Source organism: Monomorium pharaonis, chromosome 6 (genome assembly GCF_013373865.1).
Source record: "Monomorium pharaonis isolate MP-MQ-018 chromosome 6, ASM1337386v2, whole genome shotgun sequence".
Lineage (NCBI taxonomy): Eukaryota > Metazoa > Arthropoda > Insecta > Hymenoptera > Formicidae > Monomorium > Monomorium pharaonis.
In genome coordinates, this window is record NC_050472.1 from 11,849,108 (window position 1) to 11,867,738 (window position 18,631).

Here is an 18,631-nt window from a genome sequence, read left to right on the forward strand (position 1 = left end):
CATTGTAACAATATTATAAAAATTACTGCATTATTTGATAGAAGTTACTTTTTAATTTAAATTCGTATTTTCAAAAGTGTTTTTTTAACCATTATTAAAAAAATGTAATCTAAAAACAAAGTGGTGTTCAAAATTCAGCGCTTTTTCTCTAATATCTGTATTAATTTATTATATATATATATATAAATTACATGTCCCTTTTTTAAATTAAAGGGCAAAGACTCTACTTTGAGAATCCCTAGGCAAAAGTTTGATTTGTTAAGTGCGAACCTTTTGTCGCATGGACGCTGGATTAATATTAGCAAGATTTTAACGAGAAACTTGTGAAAAATGATAACAAACTTTTACTTTTTTCAATTAAAAAAACATGTTTGGTTTTTATGCAATACAAAAGGTTCACACTTAACAAATCAAACTTTTGCCTAGGGATTCTTAAAGTAGAGTCTTTGCCCTTTAATTTAAAAAAAAGTACACGTAATTTAGATGTTTTTTCGCAAAGTTGCATCACTTTGAAGATTGCCTAAAAATCGGTCAAAATTTTTGTCTCGTTTTTTTTTGCGCCAGTGTTTATATATATATCTTAATCACCTTTAATATAGACAAAGGAAGATGTTTCTTCGGTGTGTAGCTCATTTATCACGCGACATGTGTATTGTCCATTATCTGTGACATCAGCATCTGATATTTCCAATCGATAGACATCATCACCAAGATAACTCTGTTTGTAACGTTCGCCTTGAAGAATTTTTCCGTCTTTTAGCCAAGAAATTATAGGAACTGGATATGCTTGTACACGACATTCCAAAATCAGCTTACGGTCAAAATATCGATAAGTATCTATGAGAAGTTTATTCATTGAAATAGTGTCACGTAAATTAATAACCAATAAAATTTATATAATAATTGTACACGTATACCTTTAATAGTTTTTATAAAAGTTGGAGGTAAATTCGTGGGTTTATAATCGGAATACACTTTCAAAATAGATTCAGTGGTCGAAATGCCATGCGTATTCTCAGCAACGCATTTATATATTCCAGCGTCTTCAGGAAGCGTATCGTGCAATTCTAAATAAGCCATACCATTTTCGTATCGAATTCTATAGCGATTGTTTGATGCATCCAGGTTTTGATCATCTTTCATCCAGTAGACGCGTGGTTCTGGATTACTAAGAACGGTGCAGGTTAATCTTATTCTCATACCAATTCCTACAACTCTATTTGTCAACCTTGTACAAAACGATGGTTTCTTTGGTTTGTTCCAAAAAAGAGTCTGTAATAATGAATATTTTTTTACATTAGGAGATCTTTCTTTGTTTCTAAAGTGTTAAAAACGGTAAAAAAATGTTAAATAATTACCTCACTTTGACGGAGATTAGTGTAATTAGATGGTTTATAAGTGTTGAAATCGATAAGTGAGACGAAAACCTCTTTTGTATGTCGGAAAGGTTGAATGCACGCATATGGTGCAATAGTGACATCGCTGTCCCCTCTCGAACAGTCTTTGTATTTTAGCAAACGGATTGATCTCGCACGATTCATACGATTGTCTCTTTTTCGGCGCTTTTTGTACAAAGATCCTGTATCGAAATAATATTTATCCATAGAAGGACTATGTAATTTATAATCCCAATCGATGTCGAATTTTTGTTCACTTAATGACATTAAAGAATTATTCCAACTGTATGGTCTGGAAGTTTTAGAAAGTATTGAAATATCAGAATTAAATCGAAAAGTACGTTCTCGAGAATAATATTTATCAAAAAACATTGAAGTTGATCTATTAGACTTGGATGTGACCTCTAACGTATTCCTAAGAAAACGATCAGATTCATTTTCGCGTTTTCTGGACCATTCATTGTCTCTTATTTGTTCTTTTCTTCTCAGTCTATTTCTAAACCTCTCCTCTTCTTGTCTTTTTTGAATTCTTTGTTCTTCTTCCCATAATAATCTAATAGTCTCATCTCTCCGAATTCTCTTTTTCTCACTTCTTTTCTGGTGCCTTTCCTCGTCTACTGTAGATACATAGTCATCTTGCTCTTCAGTTCGTCTTACAATTCTTTTTTTCTCCAAACAGTCTATTTTCATTTGATTCAGTCTTTTATTATTATCTCTCTCCTGATGAATATTTTCCTCTTTTTGTACATAATCTTCTCTTGTATATAACCAATTTTCACTTGTTTGCGACTTTCGCTGTTCCCACTTTTCTTCTTTTTCTAATTTTTTCAATTCTTTAAATTCCGATCTGTTGTCTTTTTGAAGTATTCTTTCATCATTTGGTTTTTCTTGATCTTGCTGTACTTGCAAATGTAAATTTTTATTTTCTTTTAATTCCTGGAATTCCTTATTTAATTTTTCTTCCACCTTATGTTTTATTTCTATTTGATTTTTATTTATTTTTTCATATTCTCTTTTGTTTTCATTTATGTTATCATTTTTTATGTCATTTATACAACTATATGTTTTTTGTATTACTTTTTCTATTTTATTATTTCTTTTTTCTATTGGTTCCTCTTTTATCACTTCCATTTTTTTATCTTCCATTTTACTTCTTTTCTGCGTAGATGTTTCTTTATGCTGTTCTATATTTTTTTTTGCCGTTTCTTGTTTATTTTCTATTACTTTTATTTCTTCAGTCTTATTTGTTTCTTTTTGTTCTTTATGTTCTTCTTTTAATATCTCTTCATCTTTTTGTTTCTCTTGATTTATTATCTTCTCTTTTTTATTAGAATCCTCTTTTTTATTATCCAGATTCTCAATTTTTTCACTTTTGGTTTTTTCATCTCTTTCTTTTATATTTTTTATTACTTCGTCGTTTAATCCTTTTTCTTGTTTACTTATTTCTTCTATTTGAGTTTTTGGTTCTTGTTCTTTTATTTTTTCTTGTAAATGAATTTTATTCTTTTCCAATTCTTTAATTTTCTGATCTTTTGCTATCTCGTTTTCTTCCTTTATTATCTTTTCTATTTCCTCTTTTTGTTCTTGTTCTTGCTTTATTTCTTTTACTTCTATTATTTTTTCTTGTTCTTTTTGTTTCTCTTTTATTTTTTCCTGTGTTGGTTCTTCTTTTGAAATAAATTTTTCTTCTATTTCTTCAGTTTTTTTGCTTTTAATTTCTTTGTCCTTTTTTTTCTTTTTTGTTTCTTGTTTCTCTTGTTCTATATTTTCTATATTTCTTCTTTCCTCTTGTTCTTCTTCTTTATTTAACAGATTATCTTTTTCTTCTTTTTTCTGAATATCTTTATTTTGACTTTGTGTAGCATATTTTTCGTCTTCAATATTTTTTCGTTTTTTCTCTAATTTTTCATCTTCGTTTAGAATTTTTTGCTCTATCTTTTTCCCTATTTCTTTACCTTCTGCTTCATTGTCATAGTTGTCATTTTCTTTTTGTATCGATTCAACTTCTATTTTTATAGATGCCTGTTTTTTTTGTTTTTCTTCATTAGTTTCTTTTTCTTTTACTTGGATTTTTAGTTCTTCCTCTTTAGTTACATTTCTTTTTTTATCTTGTTCTGTTGGTTTTAATTTATTAATATCTTTTATATCTTTTATATCTTTTTCTTCCTCTTTTATTTTGTCAGTTTTTTCTATCCCTTCTTCTGGTTGCTCTTCTATTTCTATGTCTTTTGGTTTATTTATTTCGTTATTTTCTGCTTTTTCTTCAATGCTTTGACATTTTTCAGCTTTCTTATATTTATTTCTCTCTTTTTCCTCTTGTATGACCTCCTGTTTAGTCTTATATTTATTTTCTACTTCTTCATCTTCTACTCCCCCATTTCTTCTATCCTTTTGTTCACTTTTATTTTTTTTTATTTTTTCGATTTCAATAGATTCAACAGATTCTTTAAACTCTTCTATTGTGTTTTTTATATTTTCACTAGTATCCTTTTTTTCTTGCTGATTTTTAATTTCTTTTATTTTTTCAGTTTTATTATTGTTTTCAAAGCTATCAGTTTTTTTCACTTTTTTATGATCCTTTTTATCTTGTTTTATGTCTTCATTTTTCTTAATTTGTTCTGTTTCTTTTTTTATTTGTTCCATTTCTTTACTGTCTTGTTTTTCATGTATTTTTTGCATCTCTTGAATTACGTATTCTTTTTTTTGTTTCTCATTTTTAATTTCCACTTCATCAGTCTTTTCTTTATGTATTAATTCTGTTAATATTTTATTATCATTTTCTTTCTTTTGTTCCATTTCTTTTAGTTTCTTTTTGTCTCCTTTATCGTTCGTGTCATTAATTATTGCAGAATTTGTATCTTTTACTAACTTAGTTTCTCCTGATTCTGTTTTCATTTTTCCATTACCTTTATCATTTTTCTTTACACTTATCTCAATTTCAGATGCTTTTATTTCTTTATTTACAAATGACTTTTCGAGAGCTGTTTTGTATGTATCTATTGTTGAAAGCATTATGTTCATAGATTGGTCATATATAATGGTAATTGCAGTTTGCAGTTTGCAAATTGGTTCTTCAAGAATCATTAATCCATCTAGTACTGTTTCTTCATGCCATAATGTTTTTGTCGTTTCTATTGCTTCTTTTAATTCATTGAGACATGGTATTAAATTTTTTGAAAGAATACCAAAATTGGTATGTTGCGGTTCCGTCAGTGGTTTATCAGCTGATTGCTGTTGAATTACTTCTATAGATTTCTCGAGACTTTGAAGAGTATTAATCATTGAATTAACAGTATTTGGTTTCTCTTGTATCTGTATAATACAATGTTTAATGTTCTCTAAAGATTTTGTTAACATTTCAAGTGCTGCGCATTCAATATAAATTTCAATGGCCGACACCTGTTGGTGTTTTAATTTGTTTTCGATGGACTCGATTGACTTGTTAATATCTGAAATATTATTTATTATTTTCATTGATAATTCTGAAAGCTTTTTGTTTCGTTGTATAGATATAATTGTTTCAAATGCGTTCTGCATAAGTTCTAATGGTCTCTCCAAATTGTTTAGATATACATTTGTCGATGTCTTTGTATTCACGATAGAATATTTTAATTCTGTTAATGGTATATTAAGAATAGCGGATATTGCAGTATCAATTTTCATTATATCTGATTGTTCAAACACTGCTTTGTCAACCATTTCTTTCATAAGTGAAATGCTTTTCTCAAAATTAGAAAGAGACTCAATGAAAGCATCAATATCTTCTTCTTCAACAATATCTAAATTGTATTTATTTCTTAGTAATGTTAAATTTTCTTGTACATTAGTAAGTGGTACTTCAATTATTTTGAGAACTTCAGTTCCGGTAGAGTTATCTTTCATACATAATATCGCTGATTTAATTATTTCTATTCGTTTCGCTAATTTCTCGATAATGGACAACTCTGGAATTAAAGTTCTTGTCTTCTTTTCCATAATTATAGTTCCAGGTTCCATTATATTGTGTTGTCGAATATCAACAATTAATTTCTCTATCTCGTGCAAAGGAGTCGCTAGACATTCCATAATCCAGCTACTGCTTATATCTTCAGGAATAGATTCAACATCTGGCGATATCACTCGTGTTTCTAATACTGATATAGCACGTTGCAGATCAAACAGAGGTTCAGCCAAAACATTTAACATATCATCGTTCTTTAATCTATCTGTTGATGTTTCAATTAACATTTGATCTTGTATTATAGCGACAGAATGACTTAATTCTTCTAGTGGTTCTATCAAAGGACGTAGAATACATTCATTTTTATCATCGATGTCAAATAAATGTTCATTAGCACATTCAATAGCCATTTGTTCTTGAATAATTATTGCAGCTGCATGTTTTAATTCTAATAAAGGTTGTATCATTGTTTCCATAAAAGAAATATCTTCTTTTTCCGATAAAGAATATGTTGTATCGTATGGCGGGATTGTTTTCTGTTCTTCAACTATTAAAGCTAGACATTCTCGTAATTCAGTTAGTGGTTTTGCTAACGCTTTCAGTTTGGAAGTTTCATCTTCCGATATTGACACTGCGATTTCAATTGGAGATTCAATCGCATCTTGATCGATCACCATTGGACGCGTAATTTTTGATGATTCATCAATTACATTTGCCCACGTATTTAAAGAAACATCTTCGGAAATAGTATCTGTCGACTCCATAATTATCTGTTGACGATTGCACGTTGCTAAACATTCTGTCACACTTTGAAGAGTTTCGGCAAAAGTTTCTAATGCTGAAATACTTTGTTGTAGCACGAGTTCATTTAAAAATTCAGGTGCAATTGCAGTTACTTGCTGAATAGATGCGATAGAAGTTTTTAAATCCATTAAAGGCTGCGTAATTGTTTTCAATAAAGCGTTTTCAGTTTCTTCTTCCAATGTAATTTGACTTCCAGCCTCTAATATCACGTGTTCTTGTATAGTAGCAATAGATTTTTGTACTTCTTCGAGAATAGGCTGGAGAGCAAGTTGTTCTAGATTTACAGAAGACGATTCAGTTATTAGGACGTGCTCATTGGGTTCGACAATATATTCCTTTTGCACCGTTGCAATGAGAGATTTTTCAAGTTGCTGCAAAGGACCGACAAGATTGCTTAAAACAGTAATTGGTTTTTTTACTTCCGTAACATCTAAAACTTTAGACTCATGCATTAAAATTTCTTCAATAGTTAAAATTTGCTCCTCTAATATTTGTAGAGGTACAATAATATTTTCAATAAGATGCAAATTTATTTTATTTAATTGTTCTGATTCTGTATTTGTCGTAAAAGCTTCGATAACTCTTGGTTGTTTAACAATAACGGAACAACATTTTTGGAACTCTTCAATAGATTTGGCGAATGCTTGCAGCGCGGACGCATTCTCGATTTCTACAATCTGCTGACCAGCATTCTCTATTGCATTTAATTGTTGTAGAACTACCATCGATGTTCTTAAATCACCAAATGATCTCGCAAAACCTTTCAATGTTATTGCATCATCTGCATTTAGGTTCTCGAGTGAATTATCTTGGATGATCATAATTTGATCTTGAATTATTGCCATGGATTTGTTTAAGTTATCTAATGTCGACTTGATTGACAATCGTTGTAAAGCAAAGACAGTTTCTTGTTGAGATGTAGTTGAGAATGACTGCTGTAACTCTTGCAATGGTTGTATCATACATTTTAAAGTAACAGCTTTTATTGATTTCTTTGTTTCTAATGTTTGAGATACTTGATTTTCAAATTTTAATATTGCGTTTTGCAATTCTTTAATTGAAATAGCTATTGTTTTTAATAAAGAACTTTCATTAATTATTTGTTTTTCTACATCCTGTTTAGCTGCAACTACTAGTTCATTTGCCATTTTTTTTATTGAGTTTGCAAATGATAGTAAAGTTGATATTTTCTCAGCTTCAGTAATTTCATTGGTATTATCAAAAATTTCTGCGACTGTTGTTAACGGAATTTTCAGGTTTTCTAGCGTTTTATTTAACTTTTTAAATATCGGAATGTCTTCATTTAACATTGCTTGACTTTGAACCACAATGATTGAATTTTTTAGTTCTTCTAGTACAGGCTTTAAATTTGCACTTACCGACAAATTTTTATTTTCGCTAAATTCCTTCAAAACTTCCTCCTGCGCAATTGCAATTTGCTGCATGATTAATGATTGTTCTAATTTTCTTAAAGAATCTATCATTGTAACCAACTGAACAGTTTCTTTTTTTTGTTCTGACATTTCTAATAATGTGGCTCTATAATCATTATGATTTTCAATTTGAGAAAGTGTTTCTCGTAAAATATGAATTGGATCAACAATTTTCTGTAAAATTTCTGGGTTCAGCTTTTGATCTTCTTGTTTAATAACTTGCAACGATGGTTCAGTTTGTACTTTTATTTGATTAATAATTGATAAAAATCTTTCTCCAAATTGCACCACTGATTGTGTAAGATTTTGCAAGATCAAGATCTGTTCATCATTCTGACCAACATTCAATAATTCTGCTTTTTGTTGAATAAATTGAATAATTATTGGATCCGATTGAATGCAAGCAATTGACATCCTTAAATCTTCTAATGATTCCATGACAGCTTGTACTGAAAATATCTTCGATGTTTTATTCGAACTGGCTCCAGTTGTAATATTAAGTTGCACTTGCCTTCGAACCGTATCAATTGAGTTTTGTAATTCATTCAAAACATTTACAACAGTTACCTTCAGTAACGTTATTGTTTGCTTAATATTTTTGGTAACATTGGACGGCAATGCAAATTGTAAATTTAGTAACGGTTTCATTAGAGTCGAAAATGCAACCGTTTCCTCAAAAAATTCTGAAATTTCCATTTCTTTGATTTTATCGAATGATTTACACAATGTTTGAAGAGAAGAAATAATCGTTTTTAAAGTTTCAATTTTTGTTTCTTCCTGAATTATACTATTTTCAGATATCTGAGTTGATTCTAACTTTTGTTGATCAACTATTGCTAAACTGTGTTTTTCAACTTCTTCTGAAGGTTTTGGTACGGAATTTATTGCTTCCGTTTTTTCAATAAGTAATTCTTCTATTTGACTAGATTCTAATAAAGATACTTGCTGTGGTGTTTCTGCAGTATCTTGTTTCATTGGTCCATCTATTTCTTTAACAAGTGTTTTACTTAATTCTGCGTCTACGAGTTGTAAATTATCAATGCTTTTTGATTCAATTACGTTCACAAAAGGTGGACAGAATTCTAATGGCAATGTATTATCACATTTTACCTGTTCTTGAGACTCCGTAATGGCTTCTATAAGTTCCTCGGAAGGTTGCGCAATTGTTTTTTCAATATCTTTTGTTTTTTCTTGTATATTTGATATTTCCATTATTTTTTCATTAGTACTATTAACATATTTTGATATTTGTACTTTATTTAAAGATACAATGGTATCATTAATAGATGATATTAAAGCTTTCATGATTGATGATGATTCTCCATCTTTGTCAATGTATTTGTCTTCATTGATTGTCTGACATATAGATACCAATGTATTTTTAAGAGCATCTAAAGGTTTGGAGATAAATAATAAAGATGTCATGATATTTTCTTTTAATTCTGGTTTTATTCCTTCATAAGTCAACAAATTAACTGTATTGATAGCTTGTTCAAAATCAGCAAGAATATTTTTTATGTTGGAAAATTCGTTATCTAACAGTGTAATAGAAGAGGAAGTTATTACAGTCTTAATAGAAGCATTTGTAGCTTGTAAATCATTAAGAATTTGTATTAATGCTGTTAATTCTTGTATTTTCCGTTTATTTTCCTCAGATTCTGAAATCGCAGGTTTTTCTTTAGCAGAATTTATAAATCTAATTAATTCATTTAACGGTTGTGTTAAATTACTAATTACGGAATTAAATTTTGATATCTCAGTTGTCAAGTGTTTTTGTCTCTCGTTTTCTTTTTGATTTTCTTTGCAATTTGTCATATCCATTAGATCATCCTTAATTTGTTCAGAAGAAATTATTGCTTTCAGGTTTTGTAAAACCGGTGTCTGTATTGTAGATATATCTTTAGATTGAACAACTTCTTGAGCTATTGTTTTAGACAATGGTAATTCTGTAATCATTGTTAAGCTCTCAATTTCTTCTTGTGATACCTCTATGATCTCATCAATGACACTTTCTATTTTTGTGATAACCATGCTTGTTTTTTGTTCAACCTCAATTGCCTGAATTACGTCACTTATAGAATTTTTCACGTGATCTAAAACATCTATAACGACAGAAAATGTTTCTACAATCGGTGCTTTTTCAGAAGTGCCTTCTTGGATATGTCTTGTTTTGTGAACCGATAAAGAAGAACTTAGTTCTGAGATAGAGTCGGCTAGTTCTTGAAACTGAACTATCAAATTGTGCGAAATTGCCGAAGGTTTCTTCTGCACATTCTCTTTCAGAATGTTCAATGCTGACAGAAGTTGATTAGTCGGATAAAGAAAACCTTCTACGATTGCTTCTTCATCAATTAATTCACTACTGATTTGACTAAATTGTGTTTGTGCAAAAGAAATTTGTTTTTGTAATGGTTTCAAACATTTGGATACTATTTCATATGTAACTGTGTCAGCGTATTTTTCTAATGTTATTATAGCATCATTTAAGCGTTTCAATGTATTGGTAAGTCGATGTTGAAGAGAAATGTTGGTACTACTAGATCGACGTGAGTAATCGGTTTTTCCAATTTGTTTTTGTACCTGTAGAATCGCGGAATTGAGCAGCGTCAAAGATTCATTAAATAAAGCAATTTCTTCATTATTCGCTATCACTTCGATAGTGTGACAAACCTGTTTTTGTAAATCATCTACTGCTCGCAGAATAACATTTTTCCTCTCGTCTAATAAAGAAGCTTCAGGAACTAAACTTCTTCGACTGCTTTGTACCACTGAAAGACAGCTATGAAATTCTAACAAGGGTTCAACAAGATTTCGTAATTCGAAAATTAATGGTTGTCGTCGGTTTAACATATTTACTTCCTGAATAGTAATCTTAATACTTTCCAAAAAAACAGCGATTGGTTTTCCTAAAATATTCGCAACATCAGTTTCGAGAGTTTCTTCCGCAGCTTTCTCTAAGTCGCTCATGTGATCTAAAATACTTTCTAGAGGTTTTGAGATGTCCCAGAGATATTCCAAAAGTTTTCGTCTTAATGATATTTCTTGAATTACAATGGGAATTTCTGTTTTAATTTCTTTCACCGTATCGAGAAGTAACTTCAAATCCTTTTCTATTTCTTTATTTTTACCAACAAAATCAATTATCTGTTTTATTATATTGTTTTCTATTATATTCAATAATGGAATAAATCGATTCAGTATTATAAGTTCTGAAATGTCATGCTCATCTGATTTGAAAAGTAGATTTCGTACATTTGTTAGCGGTTGCATTAAATTAGTCAACACTAAAACCATCTGATTAAGCTTTTCTTTAAACAAACCAGTTTCTTTATCATAGACGGTCATTGCGCATATTGTAGAAATGGTTCTTCTTAACTCTTCTATAGAATTAGCTAATTTTGATTGAGGAATTGTAACAGTTTGTGTTGTTGATTCTTCGAAATCCTCTAACATATTAGTTATCTCCAATTGAAGTTTTTCTAAATTTTTTGACAAGACCATAATTAATTTGCTTGCAGTCTCCTCTTTTTCTTGCTCTTCTTTTTCGTTTTTTATAGCTTGTACAACATCATAAGTTATGTTTTTGAAATTATTTTTTGTTACAACTTGTTCAGTAAGTAATACAGTAGATTCGGCTTCAATTGAAGAAGTTTCCATAAAAGTATCTGGAATGGTTTCTTGGAAAGCTGTGACAGCTTCTTCTTCTTCTTCTTCTTCTTCTTCTTCTATTTCCACTTTAAGAACTTCAGCATTTTCTTTAAGTTCTTGTTGATAAAGCGTATCTTTGATTGAAAGTGATATTTGATTTCTAATTTGCTCGATAATATCTATTATCGACCGTAAATATTTTTCTTCCGGATGTTCACGAAGAACATCCACAATAATTTGCAGAAGATATTTCATAGGATGATCTAAGTTTCCTAAAATCGAATGATCTTTTAGTACGTGATATGTAGAAATAGCACTTTTTAGCCTCACTAGCGGTTCTCGAAGATCAATTAGTGCTTCTATCAAACTTTCATCACTTGGTAATTCAGAATGTATTGTTTGAGTGCCAATCTGATTAATATCTCTCTTTAATTCTTCGATTGTTGAACTCAGTACAGATTCCATTTCATCTTTATATTCTTTTGTGCTGTCTTCGGATGTAGCGGATAACCAATTTTTAATAGAATCTAAAGAATGGCCTATTTGTTTAGTTAAATTAGATTCTGAAGTACTTTTTTCTTCGGTATTTTCTCTCTCAAATTGTGTAATATTCTCTTCTTGGCATTTTTTCTTTGATATTTCTTTTGCTACAAGAGCTGCATCCTTTTCTATATCTTCTAACAATTCCAACACAGGTACTATTAATTCAGTCGAAGAGTTTTCAATTATATCGTAAACAATTTCTTTTAATATACTAATAGGATTCATCAAATCATTAAAAACTTGCTCTTCCTGTGGTTCGTACTTTTCGATTAATAAATCTTTCTTTAGATTTAATAACGACTCATTTAGTTTGATAATTTCATGAGTTATCTCGTCATTGATTGGATTTTTTAAATTGGCAATAGTAACAGCCGAAGAGCCAATTGTCTGACGTAATGCCTCAATACTTGTAATTAAATGATATGAGGCTATATGCTCTTTTTGCTTTTCTAAAATTGACGACAAAGCAAAATGCACGTTGCTTAAACTTTGATCAATATTTAAATTTTTTAACATATGTTTTTGAATGGTTTTCTTTTCTGATAATTGTTCTACCAATTTTGATAACTGTTTATCAGTATCATTTAATATTTTGAGAATTATTTCTACTCGAGAAATTACTTCGTCATCTTCAGAATTCTTCAATATAGTTATAACGATATTCTTTAATTTCATAATGGCAATATTTATTTCCTTTATTATCAAAAGTTTGTGAAGAGTACATTTCTCTGATGTCAAAATTGATTGAAGATCCAATAAAGGTTCTTGACATTCCATTAAGCTGTTTAGTGTTCTATTCTCTTCCAACGTCATTGCAGCGCGTGCTATGTGAAATACACAATCTCTCAATTTTTTTAAACATGCAAGATCCGACGCTGTCCAAACTTGTGAACTAGATTTACTTATCGTAAGTTTTGTTTGTTCAATATAATCTAATATCCCATTAAATATCGATTGAATATTGATTAATGGATCTATAATTTCTTCAAATATATTGCGAGACCCATCAGAAACTGATTTTATTGAAGACAATTCTTTTGTTTCGCTAGAAATCAGATCGCTGAGTTTTTGTAAAATTATGTGCGTTGGTTCTAAAGATAGTAACCCGAGATTGTCAAGAACGTGTGACAACTGAATAATGAATGGTTCAAGAATGTTACAAATAATTTTTACGTGTTCCGTTGATGTAATTTCATTAATTTCTTTTAATAATGCATGCATAGGTATTTCTAGATTGGCCAAGGTTTCAATGTTTGCATCCATTCCTCTCGAAGCTTCCAATAATTGATATATATCATTAATTTGCTCATAAATATTAGAAAATTGGGGTGTTGTATTGATCATTTCTTTATCAAAAAATTTTAAACAATTGCATAGAGCTGTTCTTGATTCTGAAAGAATATCTTGTGTCGATTCTTGAATTTTTTCTGAAATATGGCTGTTATTAACTTCCTTTACGTTTTTTAGATTACCTAATAATTCTTCTTTGGTAAATAATTTCTTTACCGCTTTGGTATCACTTTTGTCATCCATTTCTGTTTTCTCAACTGATTTTATAAGTTGATGTTCTATCTTTGTATCAATTTTATCTTTTGATCCACTTTTTTTTCTTTGCTCGTAATCGTTAGAGCCAGAATATTCTTCGGGATTATTTTTGTCCTTCTGCTGCTTTCTTTTACGTTGCTTCTTTTTAGGAACACTGATCATTGAATCGAAAGAGGAATCACCAATTCCATCATCTAGACTGGAACCGGTTGATCTTCCTGCGCTTAAACTGCGTTTTCTATTATCTATTGTTCCATGTTCCGATGCCATGTGTTTCTGGATAAGACTTTCTGTGATGGAGAGATGTGCAGAAGATAAAGCATCCGCAAAAGTGTCACTGTCATCCTGCTTTAAAGATGAAAGAGGAGACAACGGGAGCTCATCTTTTTGTGCGCTGTGGAAGCTCTCAGATTCTACTCGTTCACTTTTTTCGCTTTTCGATGACGATATACTCATTGATTTCTTTCGGGGTGGCCTACTAGGAACTTTTTCGTCTTCGTCCGCGTTATAACGAGCTGATCTCTTCAAAGAACCTCGGGAGTCACGTTCAGGTGACGAGAGGACGCGTGTAACGTCGTCCATAATGGAGACATCTTCGAAATCAGCTTCCGTCCGTAAATCATCACCATCTTCCGCGCTAACAAAATAATCAGGAGATACATCGATCACTACAGCTTCCATTAACAAATTACCGGTCGTAGATGTTTCTTTGACAAATCTCATCGGTGGTAGCTCGATCACATTGTGTTCTACACATAAATGTAATCTTTTAGCTTTCAGTTATTCTTAATATTATTTATTTTGCATTAACAGAAATTAAATGAATCTATTACCTGTTACATGTTCAGAAAGTTGATCGGCGTACATTTCAACAATCTGCAGTGCTTCTTCCTCAGTCAGATCAGGCGTTTCATACAAACTAACCGATACTTCCTTACCATCAAAACTAAAAGATACCTCACCTCGTTCGTCTAAAGTAACAGAATGATCTGTTTGAGGTGTATCATACAACTGAGATGTTCGCTCTTCATGTATCGTTGATAATGACAGATTTCTTGCCAATTCGTGATCATTGGAAGAGTGAATTTCTTTTGCATCTTTTTTTTCTAAAATAAAATAAAGTTATAAAGTTTACTTAAAATGCTAGAAACATAATTCGTAAAAAAATTGCTAAGAAAATGTTTTATATTTTTTATATAAACAAATTATTCTAATACACATTCATCAAAATGTTAGCAGAATGGCAACAAATTTGCTTAGAAAATGCTAGCAGACTGAATTTATATGAGTTTTGCTCTCTTTCGTTAACATTCTATGCCAGCAGTTTGGCAGTAATCTAGTAAACCGTGCTGATTCGCTTTAATGTCCGATTGTTTGCAGAAAGTGAGCAGGATCTGTGCGACAATCTGACACGGCAGACTAGGAATAGAAATGGAGTAGTTTCTACTGTTCTTTTTGAAAACATTTTGTGATATTGTGCGTAATGGTATTAAAAATTCTTCAAAATTAACATTTATAAATTTTTTTATTAAAAAAAATTTATAAATGTTAATTTTGAAGATTTTATTTAAAAAATGTTTATTAAAACCAAGGGATTAACTATAAAAATGGGACTTTTTGCATAATAAAGTACACCTTTTATAAATCTCATACAAATTTTATTATACTGGTTTTATTGAAAATTCCCCCTCCCCTCTCACTTTTACTATCGTGTAGTTACCCGTGCATGCATGATTCCGTGGTGATAATATCTCCTTACCCGTTCATCTGAAACATCCGAGACAAAAGTCAAACGGCACCTTAAAGAAGAGTAAATTTCCTTGTCATTGTCGTATCCGATTTTTTAAATTAAAATTTTAAACAAAATGGCGGACTATTAAAGTAGTTAGAGTGTCGATTTTCGGCAAAAAATTTTATTTTTGTTTGTTAAAAAAAATAGAAAGAATTAAAATTTTTAAAATCAGATACGTCAACAATAAGCAAATTTTATAAGCTTTTTAAAAAAAGGCAAATTGATTAATCCGTTTTCAAGTTATCATTGTCACCAACTTTAAAAACATGGTTTTGAGAAAAACACGTTTAAAGTTTTCGAAGGTTACTCTATTGTAAAACTAAATTTATTCAACTTACACGTTATCGTCAATTCCTGGACCATACAAGGAACTCTTCTGCACAAGATTTGCTTCTATTTGTTTATTTTTAGAGAGACAGCGACTTATATGAGCCTCCCGTGTGCTGTGCCCGGTCCGACTACATCGACGAAAGGCTGAGAGTCGCTCTGTGCTACGAATTGGACCGTGTTTCGTCCAATCCCAATTTCCCTTGTTTTCATTATTTATAATAAAGATGTATCTTATCACCGTTGAATAAACAAATAGCAATATAAGTCGTAATTCGTACAACTTCAGAACTGCTGTTTATTATCTTCGACGCTATTCTCCAGATCGTGTTGTTAAAGCTTTTGTTTACATTGTGGATGAATCCGCCGAGGCAACGTTCCAACAAATTATTGTTGGCCAAATTATTATATATAGGGCGGATTGGGTTTAAAACGTTGTCGGGCAAAGTTTTATAACTTTGCTTGTAGTTATGCAAAGTACCATTAGCCTTTGATTTTTGTCAATCGTACCACGAATCGGAGCCTTCGGGACAAAACTGGTGTTGTGGATTTTTCGTAGACGAGCTGTAATGGTGAAAGATGGTTCATATTGCATTTCGCATTTCTTCTACCGAATCAAAATTTCTTTTAATCACAAGACTATAGTAGAGGGTGAGTTTGTCGATCATCTTCGCTGTCAGCTTAATATTTTTACCTCCATACCTTTGTAATTTTTTTTTGCATTGTCAAAGTTGCACGCTTATCCGCTTCTGGACATGACCGATACATTCTTTTTTTCTGCACTTTTTCTCCGTATGGCTTGGATTGAACAATACTTTTATTATATATGTTTTCGAGTCGTCATCACCGATATAGTCGGTATATCTCACATCACACTGTTCCTCTGATTTTTTTAAATATTTCTAAGACGGCATCTACTTCCATTTTTTCCGCTGAACTTTGATTGAAGTGACAATTGTGGCATTTCGTGGTCTTTCTTCCATTCGTCGTACTCTTCAATGCCTTTTTTTTTACTCACATTTTGCATTGTTTGTAGTAGGACGATTTCACGTTGACGTCGACGATTTTTTTTTTAATGCACGCCGATAAGACTGAAAACGCCGAACAAAGAAGAAAATCCGCGCTTTTGCCACGTTCCATCTACCGAAACAGCTGATTCTGTTCTTTTTCTTTTTCAAACCTCATTCGTAACTATTCTTCTTCAACTGCTTTCCGCATAGGCTTCAGCGATCGCCTTAGATGCTGTGTAAATATTCCTTTGTACTTCATTGTACGAACTCTGAGTAACGGAAGGAGGGAAGTCCACTAAATGTGCGTTTACTGGTCGATTCGTGGCCTAAATACTGTATCGCAAAAGCAAATTGATGATTAATTTTATACGCCGAATCAATTTTCGGGCACAAAAGAATTCCAGTTGGTTGACAATCTTAACACAATACTAAGATTTTAAAACTCTTGCGTACTTTCCGTTTGAAAGTTGAACATTATCGCCACATTGTTTGCACTTTACAAACTGTGAAGTTTTAGCAAACACTGAATTGAAGTTCAAAAGTCTGTAATTCAAACTATTGTCTTCAGGCACAAGTATGTCAAGTATGTCGTTGAATCTTTGCAGTTTCTTCGCCGAACTTTCCGGCGGTTTCACTCTCGACTTGCTACTGGACGACATTTTCGCTTGCGCATAAAACTTTTTTTCGAAATTTGTTCTCTTGCTGCGACTTTCAAGAACTTTTACATCTATTCATCGTGATACGTGTTCAAGTAGACTATAAGAAACAATAACCGTTCGTGTCACACAACCGACATCAACTGAATAAATAAATGGTTTAAAAACAGCTGGAACACTGTTTTAGAATGTCATCTATTAGAAATACCTATATTTCAATCTCAAAGATTATATAAGTTTGTAAAAGTTTATAAAAGGTTATATAAGGCTATAAAAGTTATATTGTGAATAGTACAAAAGAAACCGTTATATAAGGATCCGACTTTTCTACTTGTGCGCTGTTTCAGAACAGGCAAGCACACGTTATCGGCAAAATATGTTGTAACTTTTTTACTTATTGAAATTTCAAAAAACGGTTTTAGGACAACATTCTTGAAGGTAACTGTCGAAAAATGCAATAAAAAATCAATTTTGTGAACCCGACAAACGTATATGCCTCTAAGTATATACTGGTGTGATACAATGAAACACGGTAGTGATGAAGCACGGGCAACGTGCGCTCCCCCCTCCTGACGGCAGCTAATGCTTGATCGTACAGGCTGTATTCCGAAAACTGTCATACTAAAAATCTATATTTAATGCTGCGTGTACTATAAATTTTCAGTACTGACAGTAAATTTTGGAACGCAGTTACAGTAGGCCGTATTCGATCAAGCGGTTCGAGTGCTTTTCTCGGCGCGCTCTCATTTGTATGAATTTCAAAATTAATATCTCTATTATTGCGAATATCGCAAAATATATATTTTTATGCAGGGATATGCCGGATATGCGGTATCCAACTTATCCAATCCTTTTGTTACTATTCGACCGGATAACCGGATTGTTAATATCTGGCAAATACCCGGTCAAAAACCTTATATTAAATTTTTAATGTAATTGTGCTACATTAATTGGACATACCTACGTACATATAATCACAAAATACTTCACGTGAATATGTGCATATGTCATTACCATTGCCATCATTACCATTAACGTAGCTATGTTGCTGATTGTATTATGGATTGTAGGTGCGCACTAAAATGTGATTTACATCGTAGGTCTTATTACTTATTAGTTAAAATATTTGAGTGTAATGCCAGAAAAATATTACAAAATATAAATCAGAAAGTAAATCTACTAAGCTTTGTTACTTATGTATTGTATTTTTTTAAAAATTAGTACCAGATATTCGGCAAATATCCGGTATTTGGCCGAATAATTAAGGTATCGGATAGATGGCCGGATATTCAATTTGATACGATTACCCGATATTCGATATCCGATATCCGGTAATTTTATTATCCGGCACATCCTTGCTTTTATGTTTATCTCAATCCCTTCTATCTTCTCTTGAACAATTGAACATCTTAGGAGTACACCCTGTACATAAATGGAATTTATACAACACAATTAAATCATAAAAATATTGGCAAACTAAGCGTTATTTAGAAAAACTTCAATCAATGGATATGAATAATATTGTTGCGAACGTGA

The 18,631-nt window shown here is 31.2% G+C and overlaps 1 protein-coding gene across 1 annotated transcript in view; it reads right to left on the minus strand.

The window, feature by feature from the left end:
* The window catches only part of LOC105834071, a 110,204-nt gene that overhangs the window by 52,977 nt on the left and 38,596 nt on the right, over window positions 1-18,631 (minus strand). The window contains exons 12-16 of the mRNA XM_036289053.1: window positions 14,144-14,416; window positions 4,089-14,059; window positions 1,359-2,693; window positions 918-1,272; window positions 589-837 (exon numbers count right to left, since the gene is read on the minus strand). Of these exons, the coding sequence (XP_036144946.1) occupies window positions 589-837; window positions 918-1,272; window positions 1,359-2,693; window positions 4,089-14,059; window positions 14,144-14,416 (12,183 nt within the window). The remainder of the gene's footprint in view (window positions 1-588; window positions 838-917; window positions 1,273-1,358; window positions 2,694-4,088; window positions 14,060-14,143; window positions 14,417-18,631) is intronic.